General features: G+C 38.9%; 2 protein-coding genes across 3 annotated transcripts in view; one reads left to right on the top strand and one right to left on the bottom strand.

The window, feature by feature from the left end:
• The window catches only part of PCSK2 (proprotein convertase subtilisin/kexin type 2), a 310,439-nt gene extending 299,708 nt beyond the window's left edge, over window positions 1-10,731 (top strand). Inside the window, exon 12 of the mRNA XM_020986389.2 lies at window positions 7,178-10,731. Coding sequence (XP_020842048.1) covers window positions 7,178-7,664 — 487 coding nt within the window. The 3' untranslated portion in view covers window positions 7,665-10,731. The remainder of the gene's footprint in view (window positions 1-7,177) is intronic.
• Window positions 10,732-14,331: 3,600 nt separating this feature from the next.
• BFSP1 (beaded filament structural protein 1) overlaps window positions 14,332-22,848 on the bottom strand; it is a 53,555-nt gene continuing 45,038 nt past the window's right edge. For both annotated transcript variants that reach the window (XM_020986403.2, XM_078149705.1), the window contains 2 exons: window positions 17,899-17,984; window positions 14,332-15,795 (listed from right to left, as the gene is read on the bottom strand). In XM_020986403.2, coding sequence (XP_020842062.1) covers window positions 14,867-15,795; window positions 17,899-17,984 — 1,015 coding nt within the window. In that variant the 3' untranslated portion in view covers window positions 14,332-14,866. The remainder of the gene's footprint in view (window positions 15,796-17,898; window positions 17,985-22,848) is intronic.

Below are 22,848 nucleotides of genomic sequence, written 5' to 3'. Positions count from 1 at the left end.
GACTCCAGTTTACCAGAATTCCTCTTACAGTCAGCCCTTACCAGTCACTCAGTCAGCTAGTATTTATTAAGCACCTACTGTGTACCAGGCACTGTGCTAAGCACTGGGGATACAGTAACCTGCCCACAGTCACACAGTAAGAGTAAAAGCAATCTGATTTTGTCAGCCTAAGGACAAATCTTTGTGTCATCCCTGAAGGAAGATAATAATCATGATAGCCAGCATTTATATAGCACTTCAAGGCATACCAAGCACTTTACAAATATTATCTCATTTTGTCCTCACAACAGCCCTGGGAAGAAGGTGCTATTATTAGATGCATTTAGAAGTTAAATGACTTACCCAGGGTCACACAGCTAATAAGTATTTGAGGTCAGATTTGAACTCAGGTCTTCTTGACTCCAGGTCTAGTGCTCTAATCCCCTACACCACCAGCTGCCTCTGGAAGCCTGAAGAAACATATTCCATTTTTGATATGATAACCATGTCATTTTTGTATCAGTCTCTCAGCTCATTGATTTTATAAATGGGCTTCCAGTGTGTATCCACAGAAGATAACTACTCTAATCATATTTTGTAGACAGAAAAGAGATTTTCTTAGCTTGTGTTTTGGCTTGTGTTTTGAAACCTTTCTTTTCATAGTAGTTATTCCATTAGGCAGAGTAATTAGTGATGCATTACAGTCCCCATAATTTATCCCCAGATGAACAGTATTACTCATAGCAAGAACACAGCTTCAGGCTATCCTGCCTCATGCGTCATTGTCCTCATTAAGCTGTTCAGGCTAGCCCTGCTCAGATATCTGGGAAGGGCATGAAGCTCATTACAGGCTGAAGAGTTGAGGCTTCTCTGGCCAGACTTAGCATGACCATAATAATTTCCCCTCACTATTTTGCATATCTCTGAAGCACTGCTCCTTTGGGAAGCACAGAGAATTGGGAAGTACCCAGAGAAAAACAATCCGTTCTTTGTACTTCCCAACTTGAGAGACGTCGTGAATTGGAAGAGTGTTGGACCAACACTCATAAAGCCTGGATACGAGTCCTAACTCAACCACTGGGTGTTTTTAGAGTAAGTTGTTCCACCTCTGTGGACCTCAGTTTCCACATCTGTAATATGGAGTTTATAGTTTTGTTGTTTAGTCGTTTTTCACTTGTATTCAACTCTTCGGGACCCCATTTACGGTTTTCTTGGCAAAGATACTGGAGTGTTTTGTCATTTCCTTCTTAGCTCATTTTACTAATGAAGAACTGAGGCAAACAGGGTTAAGTGACTTGCCAAGTTAAGTGTCTGAGGCTGGGTTTGAGCTCACTGACGTGAGTCTTCCTGACTCCATGCCCAGCACTTTATCCACTGCAACACCAAGCTGCCCCAGAATTTATACTACTTAACACTCATTATCTCATAGGTTCTTTGGGAGGACCACCTAAAGGGTCAGTTTTTAGAGCCATTCTAAAATTCTCCAACCTGTATATTTCATTTTCTGTTGAAGAAATCCACAAGAGAAAGCAAACCAAGATTATTTGAATCCTTAAGAGTATCTGAGTTCATCCACTTCTCCTTGGACCATTACCTGAATTCAAGGCCACCAGTTGCCCCACCTATTTGGAGATTATCATCTTTCACCCAAGCATATTTTTAGGCTTTGCAGACTGCCTGGTTGATGGCGAACAGGGGCTGCTACAGTTTCCTTGGTACTTTGTTCCAAAGGCCTCCATAGAACTCACCCCCTCACTTCCAGTGAGCCAGGAGCAGGAAATAACCCAGAAAAGGGCCAGATGTGGGAGCTGCTAGATAGATGCTGGTATGGCAGATCACCATGAATAGCCTAAAAGGAACCCTCTCTTCTTGTTAGTGAACTTCCTTCCCGCTGACACCCTGCCTAAGGCCACTCCCTTATGCAACATGATGCTCAGATTGGCTATCACCCAAAGTAGCTTGAAAACTGGCACAGTGGGAATTACTTCATAAACTTTGGTGCTTTTATTTATTTTTTTTGCACATCCTTTGGATTGACCCCATTTTCAATATGAGAAAGTTGAAGCAACCTGAGGTTGCTGCCCAAGAGAATTGGATAACTGAACCCTAATTGAAAGTAGCTGTCCCAGAACAAGCTGTTTGGATATCCAGACCTCTGGGCCTCCAGGAATCTGAGTCCATGCTGGATTTTACAGCCAGCTCAGCTATCTCCTCATTGTCCTGAGGAGCAAGTACATTATTAGAGACCTAGCCTGTCAACAGTCAAAATAAGAACTCATCAGACTGGGATGCCACATTTGAACTTAAACCTGATAGACAAAGGCTATATAGAAATAGTGATAAAGAATAAATCAGCTCTCCTCAGAGTGGCAGCTAGGTGGCACAGTGGAGAGAGCACCAGGAAGACCAGAGTTCAAATCCAGCCTCAGCACTTACTAGCTGTGTAACTCTGAGCAAGCCATTTAACCTCTGTCTGCCTCAGTTTCTTCAGCTATAAAATGGAGATAATAATAACACCTACCTCCCAGGTTGTGAGGATTAAATGAGATAATATTTGTAAAACATTTAACACAGTACCTGGTATATAGTAGGTGCTTTAATAAATGCTTGTTCCCTTCCCTTATCAGAGACTGAGGTCACAGTATAGGAGAGACTCTTCTTCCAAGGTATTGGTTCTTATTATATTTTCTTAATATATTATATTATATATCTTTGGTTCTTATTATATTTTCAAAGCAAATATCTCTTTATAAAGGCTTCTGAAAAATTATGTGTCCTGAATTTTCCTGAATATTTTAAGTGGATTCAATGAGTACCTAATGTGTGCAGAACATGCACCCAGGAGTAGGGAACCTGAGGCCTCAAGGCCACATGTGGCCCTCTAGGTCCTCAAGTGCAGCCCTTTGACTGAAACCAAACTTCACAAAACTTTCTTTTGAATTTTTGATTCAGTGAAAGGCCACACTTGAGGACCTAGAGGGCCACATGTGGCCTTGAGTATGCAGATTCCCCACCCCTGCACTAGACAATATGAGAAATACAGAGTTTAGATAAGACATGTCCCTTGCCTTCATGGAGCCCACTTTGCCTATTTTCTGAGGTCATCTCTTTGCAGGCAAATAATGAGCATTTCATGGAAAGGCAGCATGGTCTAATTGATAGAACATAGGCCTTTGGAGTCAGAAGATTTTAGTTTAAGTCTTCTGGTCCTGTCATTTACTAACTGTGACTTCAACTTCTCCTTCAGCCTTGGTTTTTGGACTGAAGTTGGACCTGATCACCTCTGAGTCCCCTGATCACTATGAAATCCAATGAATCTCTAACATCAAGACTTGCACCCACGTACCACTATTTGCATTGGGCTTGATGGTTTATAAATCATTTTCACATATATTGTCTCACTTATTCCTTGCAATAACATTGTGAGATAGGGGAGATATTATCATCTCTATTTTACAGATGAGGAAAGTGAGGCTCAGAAGGATGATGGGACTTGGCCAAAGCAAATGAATACTGAAATCAAAGCTAGAACACGTCTTCTGTCTCCAAGTCCAGTGCTATACCACTGAGTCCTGAGAAATAACATTTTTTAAAATATTCAGAGCATCTTCGATCTGGTCAGTACCAGGGATCTCAGAGGCCGTCTACTCCAACCCCCTTACTTTGCTGATGAGAATATCAAGGCCCAGAGAAGTGAAATAACTTGCCCAGGTTATTCAGGTAGTAAACCCCAGAGATAGTACTTGAGCCTAGCTCTGCCAAAGCTAGTCCTTCTCCCACTAGATGCAGATGAGCTACATAAGCAGTAGCTGGTACTGGCTCATGAGAGTCAATTACTAAATTTTCATTCTGACCATTTACACTTAGCATATCAGCAAAGACCACATATTAAGGCTTGGTTTATTGTTTGTTGGTTTTTAGACTTTTTAAAATGAAGAAGAAAATGTTAATAATGCCAATGAAACTTAAAGGTGTGTCCTGATTTTTTTTTTTTGGAGAGCCAGTTATTAAACATTGACCAGCACACACAGCTGTAGAGGGCAGAGCTGTCAAGTGCTTCTGTCAAGAGTGAACAGCCCCATACTGAAGGATGACAGATTGCTATGCTGACCTGGTATCTCTGAGCATTCTTGCCACATACTCTATAATCTTGAAAAAACAATGGCAAGGGAGTATATTGACAGTTAAAGGCAGGCATTTCAAAAGCCAAATGATATTTAGTTTATCATATTATCCATCTGAAAATCGTGGGCTCCCAAATGGAGACTGATGGGTAAAATGAACTCATTTCTTTGAAACCATAGCCCATAGTAGAGATACAACTAGCTTAAGGCACTATAGCTTTGCCTCAGTGAGTGGAATTTAGAAGACAAAGGCAGAGAGGTACAGGACAGAGGAGGGCCATACCCTAAGTTGCTATAGAAATAGCAAAACACAGCCTACTCATTCTCTACCTCCATTCAAAAACGAAATCCCAATCTTCCCCACCCCTGTCCCATTTCTCTCCCAGATCTTCCTCTTTGGTCCATCCTTTGCAAGCAGGCCAGCCTCTACTCTACAAACAGGCCAGCTTCTCCCCAGAAGGGCAATAAACCTACTACTTCCTTTCCTCCCCTCAGCACTTTGTAGGTGGGAGTTTTGTCAAGTCCTCTCTATTGAAGCAGAAAAAAAATGTAGGACCCCAAAATCTAATCCAGCCTGGACTAGATGACCCCCAAGCTCTGAGGGTCTCTCTTGCCAAGCAACTTGAATAATCAATTCTCCCAATTGTCTTAATGATGTCTTGTATTATTTGCAAAATAAGAATCATAAAGTACCATTTGCCCGTGTAGCAGTGGCCCCAGGTGCTAAAATGCTAGTTAAGGTTTTGACTGAGAATAACCTAATTTTTTTTTATTTTAATTTTTTATCATTTCAGCTTTTGCTGTGTACTATTTAGCATTCTTGCAAGAAGCATGTGTCAGCAGGAGGGGTCCAAATGGGCTTAGGCTCATGGCCTAATGGGGCATATTTAAAGGTCCTAAATTCATAGTGATTATGTTCTTGGAAATACAGTGATGAAACATATGAATGGTTCATGATTGTGCCCCCAGTTAGAAAGAGAAAACTCTATAACAATGCAATAGGAAAGGGGAGGGGCCAGAGATTGGGATTCCAGGCCTGATCCAGATATGATCACTTTCCCATGTGACTTCCAGAGCTGTCTAGCATCCTCATGGGAGCAAAGGGCTGTGGAGAGATGTAAAGAACAGGGCCAGCCATTCGCATTTTTGAGAAATAAGAATAGATCCGCCAGATTCAGTCTTTGACAAAACACAAAGACATGCTTAGAAACAAGTGCTAGTCACACCCAGATGAAATAAGGCAAGGAAAAAGAGATAAGGACCATCCATTCTTTTGTGTGTGTGCACATGCACGTGTGTTTCTTTCAGTGCTCCCAGCAATCTGAGCAAATATCCATGATTAAGTGTACACACACACATACACACACACACACACACACACACACACACACACAGAGTATTATACCTCGACATGACCTTTTTTTTTTACCTTTCCCCTTTCAAAGTCTTTGGAGGCTTGGGTTTGAGGAGAGGAACTACAGATGTCACCTAATGACTGCCATGGATTGTACTACTAGAGGAAAGGAAACCCCACCACCTCCCTTCTCTCCATGTTTCCTTCTTCTCTCCTGCTCCAACCAAAACCCCCATCCTCCAGTCCTATTCTTCCATTAGCTTCCTCTCTTACCAAGCTGAGCAGAAATACAACTCCCCAGGGTCTTTAGTGCCTTACACACTATTGCAAGCCACTCAGTCCATGCCTTGCCAGAAGGACTGTTAACACCCAAATTCCCAAGTCATTTCTCCAGTGTTGGAATCCCTCCCTTTTAATGTGTAACTCCTTGGATCTGGAATTCTTTGAAAGGCTATAGCCTATTTAGCCTTCTGTTTCTACCCTCCTTATAACGTTCTCAATTAGTGACAAAGCCTGAGGTTTCAAAAAATAAAAATACCTATGTAAATAGTGCAGTGGATAGAATGCTGAGCTTGGAGTCAGGATTAGTAGTAGTAGCATTTGTGGTAGTATTAATTGCAACATTTTCACATACCATATGGCTAATTACTATTCATTATTCACATAATTCAGATGCCAGATTAACTTTGTTTTGTATTTAAGTAATGGCAACACTAAGCTGTTCATATACGTCTTCTCTTGCTCACAGCATGGTCTCTTGCAACTTTCAAAAAAAAGAAAATAGAGGGAATGTTGCTGTCAGACACAGACCTAAGAAAGCAGTAAGGTCAAGCAATGTAGCAAGCAAGAGAATAAAATCAAGTATGTGAATCACTAGGTTCAGAAAAATATGCTCCAAATTGAATGAGAGTAATAGAAGCCTTGAATGATATAAAGAGATTTACCAATTAATCTAAGGGCAATGAAGAGATGGAAAATAAATGTGTTTTCTTCCAAATGGATGAACTGTTTGGACCCTACAGCTTTCAGAATATTCAGTATCACAAATGAATGGGATGAATGCAAGTTAAGTAACTGAAATGATTTTTAATCAAATTCGTGGCTTATCCCATTACTGTGACCTAGAATGTGCACTAGGAATCCTTAGATCAGAAATGAGCTAGGAAATGGTTAGAATGATCCAAAGGTAGTAAAAGTGAAAAGAACATGACCCAAAGGCAAGAGAGACAAGGGCTTAAATTCTACATCTGACATTTGCTATGGATAAATCACTTAATCTCTCTGAACCTCAGTTTCCCCATATGTAAAATGATGCAAAATAAGAGAAATAACACCTGCAATGCCTACTTCATAAAGTTGTCCTGAGTAACAAAGGAGTTAATGTTTGTAAAACCCCCTAAAGAGCTATGTAAAGATCAATTATTATTAAATGGTTTCTTAGAATAAAAGTACCCTTTGAGTGGTTTCTGTCTATCCAACCAATGATAGCTAAGCCTAGTGCTTTTAGAATTGCATGACCTTTCAGAAAAGTCATTTGAAAAGAAATAATTCATGAGGATTACCTTCTTGATTTTTTCCTCATATCTGCCCAATATTATATTTCATTAATATATTTGCATATATTTATCTATTGTGTTTATGTGTGTTATATAAAAATATATATTACATGTATAAATATGTATATACGTTTAATATATTTCATTGTCATTTTCACTCTCAGGAAAATACCGTCCAACAACAAGTTGGTTCTGACGCTCACAACTGATGCTTGCGAGGGAAAGGAAAACTTTGTGCGCTACCTTGAACATGTCCAAGCTGTCATCACAGTGAATGCAACAAGGAGAGGAGACTTGAACATCAACATGACCTCCCCAATGGGCACCAAATCCATTTTGCTGAGCCGGCGCCCAAGAGATGATGACTCTAAGGTGGGTTTTGACAAATGGCCATTCATGACCACTCACACTTGGGGGGAAGATGCCAGAGGGACATGGATTCTGGAAATTGGGTTTGTTGGGAGTACGCCACAGAAGGGAGTGCTGAAGGAATGGACATTGATGCTGCATGGAACACAAAGTGCCCCCTACATAGACCAAGTAGTGAAAGATTACCAGTCCAAGCTGGCGATGTCCAAGAAGGAAGAACTGGAGGAAGAATTAGACGAAGCTGTGGAGAGAAGTCTTAAGAGCATACTGAGCAAAAACTAATGCTGCATGTCTGGTTTTGCCTTCACTCCTTCCTTTCCTCTGAGCATCTTTCTAATCATAATCCTTCTGTTAGACCTGTAGCAAATACTGTCACTGCCCAAAAATCACATTCCCTTGATTTTATTTCATACATTCTGTCAATGATCATTTTCCTTACAATGGAAGCGCTCTTTTTTTTTTAAACTCTAGGACTCAAATACATTGTTCCCTACCAACTCCTGTGTACAGTTTGTGACTATGAATTATCTTCTGTGTCCTTCAAATAGGTGATATCTTGCAAACAAAACTGTGACGGCTTTTCTCTTCATATTTTCTGTGGCAAACATTGTTTATATAAGAAGAGAAAGGAGTAAATTTGAAAGCCAACATTTTATGGCATTGAGGATATTTTTCTGTGGTCTCAATGGAGGCGGTAGCTCTTGAAAGAAAAAAAATTTAACATGGTTAGAGAGTGATGTTTGCATCTCTAAAATCAAAGGAGATGCTGTTCGTGAGTTCTTTGAAGAGACTCAATTATTTAGATTAGTCTCTTACATGGATGAAGCTGGTGTGGTTTAGAGGTGCCATTCGGAGAAGGGCATTCTAAAAAGGGGTGAGAAGATTCAAGAAGCACAAGAGGGGGTGGGGGAACATAGGGAGAGGGGAGGAGGGAGGGTTCAATCATCAGCACCAAGGTTACTATAGTCTAACCAATCAGCACGGTGAATTGGGAACAGCTTCTGGGCTGTTTTGTCACCAGCTATCACTCTTAGTTACAGAGACTCCTGAAGCTTGCTAAAGCAGCACAAATTATCCCCATTTTGTATGATGTTCACCTACCCCTGTTTTCTGGGGTTAATACCATGGCTGTCAACAATTTACAGTTAGTGAAGGTGGCAGGCAAGATTACAGTTGACATCCAATTTTAGAAAATGCTGCAAAAGCCTCTTTTTTAAAAAAAAATAAAGATCGGGTCACTTTAAGGTGGGGAGGGTGGGGAGGGAGAGGAAGGGGGGAAAGCATTTGTTGGGATTGCAATAACATACTTTGGTTTCCTTATTTCCAAAAGACTGAAAAGGCAAGAATGTTTGGTGGGATCTCTCTGGTTTATCTAAAACATCCTATTGAAACACACGTGAACTGTGGATGCAATGTGGCTTCTTTGGAGATATTGGTTTGCACCATTATCCCTGAACTGATCCTCTTTTCCAAACCCCTCAAAAGGGCTGAAAAGAAGGCTCGGAGCTTTGAAGAAAAGATCATCATGGATCCAAATAAACGTATATGCAAAGCGCCTAAATACCATCTTGGTAGCCAGATCATAATTAAGTAGACTCATATTCATTGGCCTGAAGCAACATATTTAAAATAAAATTCAAAGGTTATAAGATTCATACCATCCAATTCAGAAAAATCATCATCATTTTATTCTCAAATAGTCATTTCTTCTAAGTTTCTTTCCATCAATTTTTCTTTGCAAAGCTCTTGTTCCCATCAACTTCTCTATTTACTCCCAAGTAGTTCATATTAATGTTTCCTTTTCTCTTGGACACTTCTCTCTCTTCCCCTATTAGAAGGTCTTCAGTTCAGTTTGATCTACCCAATATTTATTAAGGGCCAACTTTGTACAAAGCATTGTTCTAGATACTTTAAGAGTTATATATAGATGAGTATAAGAATCCCACCTGGTACTCATAGAGTCATCCACCTTTCTGGGTGATCAAATACAGTCCAGTCTCGTAAGTATTATAAAGTGATGATGTAAATAACAAGCTAGGGTGTGGTAAATGGTGTTGAACATCAAAGGAACAAGATCCTAACCACCTGGGCAAATCAGAGAAGGCTTTTGGAAGGAGTGTAGCATCTGAATTCAGCCTTGAAGAATAGCCTTCAAGTTCTTAACAGGTAGAGATGGAAGAAGGTGAAGGGTAGAGGAAAGGACATGGCAAAAGTGTAGAAATAAGAAAGTATGTTAAGGGAATAGTAAGATCTTTCTGAGTCTTGGATTCTCGTGCCTAAAAGGCCACATGTCCCAAGAAAATGAGGTCTCCTCATTTGATCACCTTGAAAGGTGGTGACTTAGACAGGAAGGGTTTGGAAAGTCCAAGTCAAGAGTAATTCACATTCCATTCACAATTCATTGTCATTTTCTCTTTTTTTCCCAAGTTGGCATGAGCTGAAAATAGTCCATTTTAATTTTACACCATCTACCTTTATGTTAGTGTGCTTGGGGACCTTTATCAGATATGAGTTTGAGGTTTTGTTTTGTTTTTTTACCACCTGTTTCATATGCTTTTTTTAAAAAAAATAGTTAAGGTTAAAATAGCAAATGCTAACAGTCAAATACATTTCATAGTGATGGTCTGAAAAATAAACCAAAGGATAACATGTGTGCATGCCTGTCTGAGCACACACAGAAATGTATACATATGTAAGATATACACGTATATACATAAATACACTTGTATATATGTATATACACACATAGAACTAACATGTGTGTATGTGTATTTACTAAAGAAACAGAGTTCATACTCATCCACAAAAGGAATTTTCAAAAATATCAAAAAGATTGTAAGTGGGTCAGAGTTTAGATGAAAGCATACATTGATCTGCATTGCATCCTGTAATTTTGCAAATCTCTGTATAAACATTAAATGTCATATAGCAGCAAAATTATAAAATGGCTATTCATATTTTCACAACTGTGGCATTAACAATGAACATAATTAGCTTCTTAACAGAAATTGTAAGGTTTGATATGAGATACAATATATAAATTATATATATTACATATATATAGCATTATATAAATATATATAAATCCTTGGTTCTCTACTCCATTTTTCACACCAGTAATAACTGAAAAGCATCCAATTAGTGCAAGTTTTTATGATAGCCCTGCTGCAAGATAAAGTTAATTTATAGTCATTTATAAAAAATAAAAATGAACATAAGCAAATGATGATTTAACACAGGTTGACTTTGTTTAAATATCAATCCTTGTGATGATGTTTTATAAGTAAAATGAAGAAATTATGTTGTAAATTAGGAGGCTCAATAAAAAAAAATTACCTACCAGAAATTATGTGGGGTGTGCTATATATTCAGAAGACCTATTTCTTATCAATCTACAGGCAATATTTCTAACCCTAATAACAAAATAACAGAAGTAATTTTATCCTGGTTACACTAGACATTGGTCATAAATGGGACACTCGGGGGGAAAAATTCCCTGATTAAATACTACAGTAAAACCTCACTATTTGAACAAATTTGCATTGAAATCAATCAATTACGGGACAATCTGAATTGCAGAAAAATTTCCCCCAAAGTCCTGTTTTATTCTTTTCAGTTACATGTAGTGGCTACAGTAAGGCAACAAATGTTGCCCAAGAAGGGTCTTTAGAGGATCTGCTTTAATAGATAAATTTAATGATAACAGTAAAACTCTCAGTCTCAATGAAATTAATGCTTCCAGAAAGTTTGGACATCCTCCCCAACCACCTAGGATCTTTTTAAACTAGTAATTTGTTCAGTAAACCTTTCTTTAAGAAAATTAAAATGTATACTTCATCCCTTTTTAAGTTATTACAATGCTGAAATCAACCTCACCCAATCCTTTTGCAAATTGTTACAAATTTTGGATTTGTAATGTCTGAATTGATAATCTCTGTCTATCCAGAGAAAGTGCTTAGATACTCAGAGTTTCATATGATAGAAATCTCTGGGTTTCAAACAATGCAGACCATGTGATATGTGTCAACAGGAGGTCCCAGTGTTTGGCATACCTTTTTCATTTTCATTGCAGACTTATGGGAAGAAATGAACCCAGGTTAGAAAAGATGATGGTTTTTCTTTGAAGAGCTCTGTTTGATATTTCTGACTTGAAATATTTTAGTGTAATAGCGTCATCCCCGCCCTCCACTACCACCACCACAAAGCCTCCCAGAATTCTACTTCCCCTGGAGCATATTGCCAGGAATAATCAATGCCAGGGTCATGATAAACAAGGCCATCCACAGGTTTCTTGTAGAATTTAAGAGCTGAACGAAACTAGGCATCCACCAGTCCTAATGCCAGCTGCCATGGACATCAGGGAGAGGACCTTTAGCTTTGTAGTAACTGGATTAGCCCATTCTGACACATTGTAGGCACATAATAAACACTTGTTGACCGAGTGACAGCACCATCCACAAATAGGTTTTCTCACTGAATATTTTGGTACAGATGTTCTCCTGAGAACCAGCTACAAGTCAAAATGGTAACATAGGGCTGGAAGGGAGTTGGGGGGTGGGAGTGGGCATGCAACACAAATTTTGGCCAACATTCCCCTTAATCCTCATCCCGAGGAATGGAGAAGGAAGAAAACTTAAAGGTAGTGGAAACAATCGTCAGGCTAAGATTCAGCTCAAATCCCACCTCTGCTTTTGTGACCTTATAAATCATTCCAATCTGTGGTCTAAAAACCCCTGGGAATCTCCTAGACAGGGCATGGGTAACCTGTGGCCTCAAGGCCACATGTGGTCCTCAAGTGTGGTCCTTCATGTGAAGTTTGGATTCAGTCAAAGGGCCACACTTGAGGATCTAGAGGGCCACATGTGGCCTCGAGGCCACAGGTTCCCCGCCCCTTGTTCCTAGACCAAAAGTGTCAGACATGCCATCTGCATGCAGCAACATTCCCGAGTGAGGCCAGAACCAGATTAAAATGTAATTGGGAAATATTTAACACAATAAATAAAAATACAATAGAACACAATGTTAATATATGGTGGAGGTTTTTTCCTAAGTCAATATGCAGCCCACAGGGCTCCTTATGTACTTTTTAGTGGCCCTCTTTCTGTTTGATTTTGTCCTAGACCCTTTCAGGGGGTCCATGAGGCCAAAACTATTTTTATAATAATACGAAGATAGTTTAATTTCTAATATGGTAAATATAGATACAAACCACAGAAACAAAAGCTCCATAGGCTGTCCTCAATAATTTTTGAATGTCAAAAGGTCCTGATACACCAAAAAGTTTGAGAACTACTGATCTAACCTACTCTTCTCCTTTCGTTGAGAAGATTTTGTTAAGGTGGAACAAAGATAGGTAAGAAGCATAAAAAACAGGACTAGAACCCTGGTCTCCTAACAGCCATGAAATAAAAGAAAAGAAGTTTCTTACTATGAGCCTGTTAATGTAAAAGTTGTTCAAGAAACTATCCCATAAGGAAGCCTATTTGTTAATGCAAAATACAGTGTAGATGTATTTCACCCTAAGGCAGGCCTAGAACACTAAATTAAAGCACACTCATTCAATACAAAAATAATCTTACTTTCTAAAAACAAACTCCCTTATTTTCCATAAGAATGTCAGTCTACACCAAATACTGGCACTGAAAATCCTTTTAAGAAAAAAGAATGAATTACTTTCCCTCCCCATTCCCCCACCCCCACCCTCCCAGTACTTGAGCCACAGCAAAGTAATTCTGTGCCTTCTAATAATTTCCTTGCTGATCATACTTCATACTTAGGCTCTGGGTTTCTATTTGGGCTCCCAGAAACACTTTCCATCACTCTGACATAGGCTATTAGATAACAAATATTTCACTACTGTGCAAATGAGTGGGTTAATTATTCCTCCCTTCAAAAGAATTTTAAAAATATATATATTTCCTGAAATCAAAAACCCAAATGAATTTAGAACAAGATTTTTTAAAAGCCCCGCCAAGAAAATTAATTGCATTTAGCATTCTTTCTCTTGTACTTGATAGTGAAACAATAGAATAGAATATATGCCTTGTCAGTTCCTTTAGCTAAAATGCAATTGTCTTGTCAGCTAATTATTTTTAGCTAAAATAATAATCCATTTAAGAACATTTACTCAGTATTATTATATATTCTGGATTTTTTAAAGGGAGGCTAGCAAATGGTAATAGTGAAGATTTGATTTTGTACTATGAATATAAAAATGAAACCTTAGAAACAACATAAGGAACAGTAGAAACATCAGAAATGACAGGTTCATTTGTTTAGAACTAAAACAGACCTCAGAGACCATCTAGGCCAAATCCCTCATTCTAAGAAAACTGAGGCCCCAAGAGATTAAATTATTTGCCAAGATCACTAATGAATCTGAGAAACCTCCCTTAGTTTTTCATAAAAAACTGTTTTATTCTATACATTTTTATTTAATTCAAATTCAAATCAAGCATTTATCAAGCACCTACTACATGCCTGGTACTGAGCTAGATGCTGAAGAGATTAAAAAAAAAAGTCCCAGCCCTGTTGGAGCTTACATTAATGGTGGGTTGTTGTTCAGTTGTTTCTGTGACCCCATTCGGGTTTTCTTGGCAAAGATACTGGAGTGGTTGCCATTACTTCTCCAGCTCATTTGAGAGATGAGGAAACTGAGACAAACGGGGTTAAGTGACTTGCCCAGGGTCACACAGCTAGTAAGTATCTGAGGCCAGATTTGAACTCAGGAACATGAGTCCTCCTGACTCCAGGCCCAGTGACTGGAATCTAGCCACTGTACTAGTTGCCCCCAGCTTACATTCATTCTACTATAAATAAGTAACTACATGTCTCACAGAGTGCACTGAGAATGTTTGACTTACTTATTCCCTAGGTCTGTAATTTACAAGTGAGAAATTTCCAAATATGTCATGAAAATATGACGAAATACTTTGCCCAGTGTCTCAAAAGCCTCCCAACAATATACTCAATTCATGTAACTATCAATCGAAGGCATGTAAGTCTTAACTTCATGTGCAGGTGAAAACACATCTACCACAAATGTATTCTGGAGATTATAATGCTTTTATTGAATGCAAAAGAGCCAAATGCTGAACGCTAACATTTTTTTTCAATCTGGAAACCAGACAATGATAATTATTGAAATATAATACCTGAAACAATCATGCTAGAAAAGAAGATTTCTCAGTAAGTACAAATGTTATTTGACAGTAACTTCATTGAATATATGTAAAAATATTTATGTTCCATTTCTTGTAAGTATGGAGAATTTATATTCACCAAGGCCACTATAAATTGCTAAAGCAATTACTCAAAGAAAGAGAACTTTTTAATTTTAGGATTAAAGCTCCTTTAGAGACTACAGATGTATCAACTGTCACCTTGCACAAAATACAAAACTCATTATTTCATCATTCACTCTAAAATAAAGTACCTCACTCAAAGACTTTTTGAACACACTTTCTACTTTAAGTCTGGGCCATTTACGAGCTTTTGTCTCCTGGTTTCTTCCTGTTAGTCTTTTCTATCATCGTTTCTACGATCACCGCTGTTTCTTCATAAGTCTGAATTCGGTCAGTTGAGAATTTCTCAATGGATTCTACCACCTCTACCTTCTCATAGGTCATGGATCCATAGGGGCCTTTCTCTAGCAGCCCTTTACCTGCTGCCTCAGAAGATTTATCTTTCTTGATCTTCTGTGAATGGCCTGCACTTTGTCCATTTGGACCGTGTATGACTGCTGGACAAGGCTTCACAGCCCCCTTGTCTTTTGGAATGTCATCAGTTTTTTCTCCCACCTCCCCCTGATCTCTGCTTCTGCTTTCATTCTCTCCATCTCCAGAATGTTCTTGATTTTTGCATTCATCATCATGTTCCTCTGGCTCATCTTCTCCATTCGGGCATGGAGGCTCAGGCAGCTCTGGTATTGGCTCCACATCATCTCTGTCACATATCTGGTCAATAGAAACAACAATCCCACCTTTTGCTGGGATGGATGAAGAACAAAAGTCCGGGTCAACATAGCTGGCATCCCCTGTAACAAGGACGTGACGCCCTTTGGTATAAAGATCAGATTGAGGTTCAGCTCCTTTGTCACTTCTTACTCTCTCTTTAATAATATTACACATTTTACCAAAGGCTTTGCTTATCTGTGCACCATCTGGCACATCCTCTGGTTCTACTTCTTGTTTTAGGGTCCCTGGTTCTTCATGCCTCACTTCCAGCTTTGATTGGCATTCATCTTGAACCTGCACATGGTCTTTGCCTTCCACAGGTTTTTTGGCTGTCTGGTCCTCTAAAGTATCATCTGATTTGTCTTTAGCTGTAAGCTCCTTTTTTCTTGAAGCTTTCTTTGGTAGACCTTTTTGTCTTGGTTTTACTGTTGTTATATCCTGAATAGCTCGGGTGATATCTTAAAAAAAAAAAGTCACTCTTTTCAATGTCACCATATAAAACAAAATATAAATATTTTCCATTTACAAATAATCCAAAACAAATTTTTTGGATTAAAAACTAAGGAAGTAAATAGCTTACTATGTTTTCCTAGGATCTAGCATTAAGGGGCACTTTAGAGCTATCTACTTGAGTTTTTCACCTGGGATCCATGAACTTTTTCAAATATTTTGATAACTAGATTTCAGTTTAATTGGTTTTCTTTATAATCCTATGTATTTGATTTTATGCATTTAAAAACATTCTGAGAAGGAGTCCATTGGCTTCACCAGACAGTCATTAGGGTCCATGATACAAAAAAGATTCAGAATCCCTAATCTAGTTCAAACCCTTTATTTTACAGATGAAGAAATTGAGATCCAGAGAAGCAAAATTATTTACTCCCCAGTCTCACTATTAGTAATTAACAGAATTAGAGTATGAACCCAGGTCCTCTGACTTCATATCCTATATTCTTTCCATAGGACCACAATGCCATGAAATTACAATGTTGGAAGGGATAATAAGGGGGCATGCCTTTAGCATATACTTGAAAGTATAGTATATTTTTCTTATTAGAAAATTCATCAATTTTGTTATCAAAAGTTCAAGCATTGTTGATTTGTACATATCACATTGCATTAATGTATGAATTTATTTTAGATGTCAGTAAAATAAGTACCCCCATTCAAAAAGGTTATATCTCTACATTTTCCATAGAATTGATTGTTTTAAAATTAGGATTATACTTTAGGTAAATAGATAACTTCCCTAGAAGCAAAGTGTTTATTTACTTTTCGGAGGTACACGAGCTCAGGCACAAGGCACATCCAGGAAATTATATGGATTGTCTTCAATCTCAAAAATGGCGTTATTGGCAATGTTGCTATCCATCTGTGCAAGTGGAATTGAAAAGTCCAAGATATCAGTAATATTTCCCTAAATTACATATTGGGACCTTATACTGCTTTGCAAGTATAACTTCTTTTCTATTACAGAGCTGAAGTTTCATCACCCGGTAGGTACACTTGGTAACATTCACCCACCTAGAAGACAGATCTGTAAGATAGAGACAATTATGGTTTATATGTGACCAAACCTAATTTCCAGAAAGACCGCATCTTCTTCCTTATGGTTCTGCTCAAAGTTAGTCTCTTTGTCATTAGCTTGCTACATGTAGTCTAATTAAAAACATTTTTGCCAACATTCCTTTTTTTTTTAGGAAGCTGTGGGGAAAAAGTGTGTATGGTTGGGGGTGGGGTGTGGTGAACAAAGATTATATTAGAGAAGAAGGAAGTTATGATAACCAATGAGGTTGCTACCATCTAACTCCAAACAATCTTATGATTTCTAGAAACACAATATCCACAAACCCTTCAGACTTACCACAGCCTTCATTGAAAAACACTGAAAGAGAAGCCCTACCGTTAGATATTATCAGCATTACCATTTTCTCTTTCCTTTTAAAATGCTCTATTCATTCAAACCCTAGGTGGTTTAATTTCTGATTGCACATCCATACTCTGCACAGAACTGTTTTGGTTTATGTCTGTAGTGTTATAAGTAAAATGTCCAATTATTTAGTATTACAGACATCTTCATTACTGCCATTCTAAGCAGATTCGTCATTGAGAAGCATCACCAAGAAGCAAAATAATGTCTTTTCACCCTGATGGTAAGCTCCATTAAATCACACCAATAAAACAAAATTGTCTTTTGTGAGATAGGCCAGGTTTGCAAGCAAAACCTATTTCTACTTCATTTTGAGGTAAGTTAATACATTGCAACCACATATTTCCCTTAGCATCTTGAATTAAATGGTTCTTGGTGTAATCTACCTCTCATTCAGAATGACATCTGGGCCCCTCTCAGTACGAATTACAGTCATTTATTTAGCACCCACTGCGTAGTGGGTGTGAGGGAGAAAAGCAACACACTCATATCTGAAGCACTTCCTTAATAATAACATTTTTTAGAAGGAATGAAAGGACATGCAGATAAAAGTCTGAAACAAGCTTTCTCTTCACTTCCCTGAAGATAAAAGGTTTTGTTTTTGATGGAGAGGAAGGTAGCAGAGTATTACCTTTTCTGCTGGAAGGCAGGTTGTAAGAAGCTTGGTAGCTCTGAGTAAAAAGTGTGATCGGTGTTCCCACTATAGCAGAATTCAGCCTAACAAAGACAAAGAGAAAGAATTTTACTTCCATAGCTATTTCTTTGATTAGTAATAAGACTTTTAAAAAAAAAACCTAGGGAGCAAGATTGACTCTTTAAGCAAAATAAAGATATGGTCTTTATATCAAATTGATCATGTCACTGGTAATTTCAAACAGATATCTGATTTAATAATAATATAAAACACATGTGATTATACCAAGATGGTAGTCCATCTATAACTTAGTAAGTAAAATTTAGAAAGCTGCCTGAGACTCAGTGAGATTAAGGGACATGCCTAGAATCTCAACGTGAAAAGTAACACTTAAGCATAGGCCTTCCCAATCTTAAAGTTACCACTCCACCTGCCACACAAGGCTGCCTCTCATAATACATGGAAGGCAGGATTGATATAGAGAGCCTCTGATCAATCTGAGTTCTCCCTCTGTCCCTATTCCACATGATAGAGTCCAGGGCTGAAAGGGGCACCTCCCAAGGTGTTGGCCAGGCACCATACTCACTATGCTAGGAGCACACAGTGAATTCTCCACTCAAAATGTAATGACCAGGGCTGAAAACATTAATTGCTAAATATCACTAATTCCTGTCCCATGTTCATAAAAGTCAATCACTCTGCCAGCATTTATCAAGTACCTACTATGTACTGGGCACTGGGCGAAGCACTGGGAATACAAAATAAGGAGAAAAAAAACCTAATCCCTGATTTCAAGGATCTCACAATCTAATAGAGGAGAAAACACGCAAACAACTATGTATAAACAAGATAAACAAATTGGAGGTAGTCTCAGGAGGCAGTAAGACTAAGGAAGACCGGGAAAGGCTTCTTACAGAAGATGAACTTTCGTTGAATCTTTTTTTTTCTTTTACCAAGTGAAATTTTAATATTAATCTTTAACATGGCAAGGAAGCAAACTACAGAACAGCAAACATTCACTCTAAATAACTAGCTATGCTTCCTCTATGTCTTAACTTCAGTGTTTAGAAGCATGTTCCTCATTCTTTGGTGCAGTTAGGAAATATTCCATTCTGACAGCTACTAAAAATGCTCCAAAATGCCATGTGAATCTTCCTGTCAAAGCAGCCCACAAAGTAGCAGGTTTTCCATAACGACTCCATGCATCACCAAGCTTCATTGCATTCCCATGGATCCCTTAGAGCTTGCTTGGCCAACCTCTCCTGGACTCACTGTAGTGGAGTTCCTTCTATCTTCCACTGTTTGTAATCAGGGAGTTCAATTTTTCCATGACCATGTCCATGTCCATGCCTGACAAGAATCTTGACCTCCCAGGGACAATGGAATCTCAATACCAGCCCCTGTTCCCTCCCCTACCCCAGCCAGAGCTAAGAGCACTTTCGTTGAATCTTGAAGGAAACCAAAGAAGCCATGAGGTAGAGATGAGGAGGGAGTGAGTTCCAGGCATTAGGGGCAGCCAGTGGAAATGCATGGAGTTGGAAGATAGAGTGTCTTGTTCCAGGAACAACTAAGAGGACAGCATCATTGGATTGTAGGTAGAGGAGAGTAAGATTAAGAAGACTGAAAAGGTAGTAAGTAGCCAGGTTATAAAGAGCTTTAAAAGCCGAACAGAGGGTTTTACATTTGATCTAGGAGGTAATAAAGAGCCACTGGAGTTGATTGAATATGGGGGTAACACTCAGACCTATGCAACCAGCTTTCTAGGTCATCAGTTTTACAGCTGAATGGAGGATAGACTGGAGTGTGAGGACACTCGAGGCAGGGAGACCAAACAGCAGGCTATAGCAATAATCCAGACACAAGGAGATGAGGACCTGGACCAGGACAGTTGCAGTGCCAAAAGAGAGAACAGGGCTTATGAGAAAGATGCTATGATGGTAGAAGCAGTAGTGACTGAATATTGGGGGTGACAGAGAGTGAAGAGTTGAGGAAACTCTTAGAAACAGGAAGAAGAAAGGCAGGAAAAAGCAGTCATGGGGTCGAGCCCAGCGTCAGGCTTGCCTAGGCAAGTACATGGTCCTCCACTTCCATGTGCTTCTGCTATAAACCACACCTGTCATGAGTACAAATCTCTTGTCCCCCTGCTGGTTATCCAAGGGAGAAAATGCATTGGAAAAGAGTCCCCAAACATAGAAGGGTAGATTTTTTTTTTTAGGGTATGGAAAAGACAAGCGTCTGCCTTATGCCACCCCTACTCTCAGTCACCCATCAGCAAAAGGTAGTTCCAGTCACTGGAAAAGATCCATCCCCTATAATTCTGTCAAGTGGCATGGCAAGAGAGGTAGATAAAATTATCAGAAGCTCTCCTGATCAACTTCCCATTACATACACACATTCTTCTTATACCAAATAGCCATTGTTTGGGTCTCTCCCCTATGCATTATGCTTTCTGAATATTAAGGAGTTATAAAATAAGCATCTTTTTTAGGCAAAGGGAAACCAGAAATCTTTCTTTGCAGTACTTTCCCAAAGCCTTGGTGACATCTTAACGTTCTTTCAAGTCCTATTGCTTTCAGCCTTAAGTACACAGCTTCCTCTACAACATAAGGCCACTAGTCACAATTACCAGAAAAATGTTATAGCAACCAAAGGGAAAAAAGATTTAAGGATGCTTTGGGCTCTTTAATAATCAGTAACTCCAGGCTACAGCCAAAACTAATCAAGCTAAAGAAAAAACCTGCTTCTTGTTGGATTTTCTGGTAGTATTATTTTCCTTCCTTCACTGCATCACGACAACAAGAAAAATTATCTATTTCAAGTCAAAGAATAATGCGTACTATAGAATATGTCACAGCTAAAGTCCCTATCTTAGGCCTTACCATGTTGCATGGAGGAATCAGGATTCTCAAAGTCTTTGCCAGGGGATCAAAAAAGAAGGTGGGGAGGTTTTATGCAGAAGCCCAGCCACAAACCAGCTCTCTTATAATTTGAGAATTGGGCTAGCTAAATTTGTAGAGGCTTACCGCCAGAAGGTTGCCCAATGGCTAATGGTTTTTGGAGGAAGAGCAGAGCAAATTAAGGAGATGGTCTATGAAGGTATGGATGCTGAGGGTAATCACACTAATAAAATTATACTTCTTTTGCAGTACAGAAGTACGCTGCATCAGGCAGCTAAGTGGCAAAATAGATAGACAGCCCTGGACCTAGAGTCTGGAAAACCAGACACTTATTAGCTGGGTGACCCCTGGGCAAGTCACTTAACCTCTATCTACCTCAGTTTCCTCATCTGTAGAATGGGGATAATAATAGCCCCTAGTTCCCAGGGTTGTTGTTGTGAGGATCAAATGAGACATTTGTAAAGTGTTTTGTAAACCTTAAAGTACTGTATAAATGCTAGCTATTAGTGTTGTTGTTGTTGTTGTTGTTGTTGTTGTTGTTGTCATCTTGATGAAGAGCTACACAAAGACTTTTCATCTCTGGAAACACGAGGGATAACTGGAAGTAGGTGCTGGGAGTACCAGTCACTCCATGATCAAAATTGAGACTAGGGTTTATAAAAGGAGCTATTGGTTGGATTTTCCTCCATACCCTGCTAGCTTTCTCCATCCCAGGAATCTGGGACACAGTTCCTGCTTTGTTGAAGGGAAAGGTTTTATGGGAACCTAGATCCTGATTCTCCCTTGACCAGGGAAGATCTGATGAAGAAAACTGGAAAAATAAAACAACCCAACAGAGGTTGTCATGAAATAGCTGTCAAAGTTTAGGGAGCAAAAGTTCTCATTATTACTGCTAAGAGTGTAAATCAATCCAGAATATAGGCAGACCTGAATTTCTCTGCAAAACCCTTCAGGCTTTGACATATCAGCTGTACCTAATGAGCAATGAAACTTCCCTGAGAAGAGGTTTCTAATATCATAATTATTGATTAACAGCTTGGGACCTCTCAGCCTTTAGGGCATTTAATAACAGATTGAGATCCATTCAGAACAACAGTTTTGGACAAAGGTCCCCCAGAAGGCTATGTGACTAGACTGAAGAGGTGTTTTACTGTTGTTAACAGAATTGGACCTTCTTTATTCAAAGCTGATGTCTCCCGTTAAAAGTAATAGCCTCTCCCCCACCTTAATGACCCTCAAATCTGACATAAAGCTTGACATGCAAAAGGTGAAATGTTCCTTCCACTTTCAGAGACAAATGAGGATCAGGACACAGATATTACAGCAAGAGGAAAGGTGATAAAATATTGTCCAGCTAGACCAGCAGTAATAGGATATAGGAAAAATATTTACAAGATTTCTTACTTTATTTTATTTTCTTGGGACCAGGGCAGAGGATATATTGCTAGGAGGCAGAGCAACTGTCTAGCTATAAGACACACACACACACACACACACACACACACACACACACACACACAGAGTCTCCTGTATCTCTCAACAATGTCTGTCTCTGTGTGTGTGTCTCTGTCTCTGTGTCTCTCTGTCTCTCCCTTTCTCTCCCTCCCCCCCTTTCTCTCCCCCTTCTCTCCCTCTCTGCCACACACACACACACAAACACAGCCTCATTACAAATAAGTGAAAGACAACTCCAAGAGAGGTACTAATTATTTCTTGTGTACAGTAATTCTATCTAAGAAAGCTTGTGTGCAAGTCTCTTTAAAGTTGCTATGTAGGTACAGCTAGGTGGTGCAATGGTTAGAGTGCTGGCCCTGGAGTCAGTACAACCTGATTTCAAATCCACCCTCAAATACTTACTAGCTGTGTGACCCTGGACAAGTCACTTAACTGTGATTATCTCTCCCCAAAAAAAAAACTTTTGTAAAATTATATTCTTCATTTGTAGAAATCATTTTTGATGGATTTATATTTTTGTGCTGCACCAGAAATTCCCCTGAAAGTTCCTCTTCTTAAGTTTTCATTAGACAATTGTGTCTCAGGTTATATATGT

Source organism: Phascolarctos cinereus, unplaced genomic scaffold (genome assembly GCF_003287225.1).
Source record: "Phascolarctos cinereus isolate Bilbo 61053 unplaced genomic scaffold, phaCin_HiC Scaffold_2;HRSCAF=192, whole genome shotgun sequence".
Lineage (NCBI taxonomy): Eukaryota > Metazoa > Chordata > Mammalia > Diprotodontia > Phascolarctidae > Phascolarctos > Phascolarctos cinereus.
This window is presented reverse-complemented; position numbering and strand designations above follow the sequence as displayed.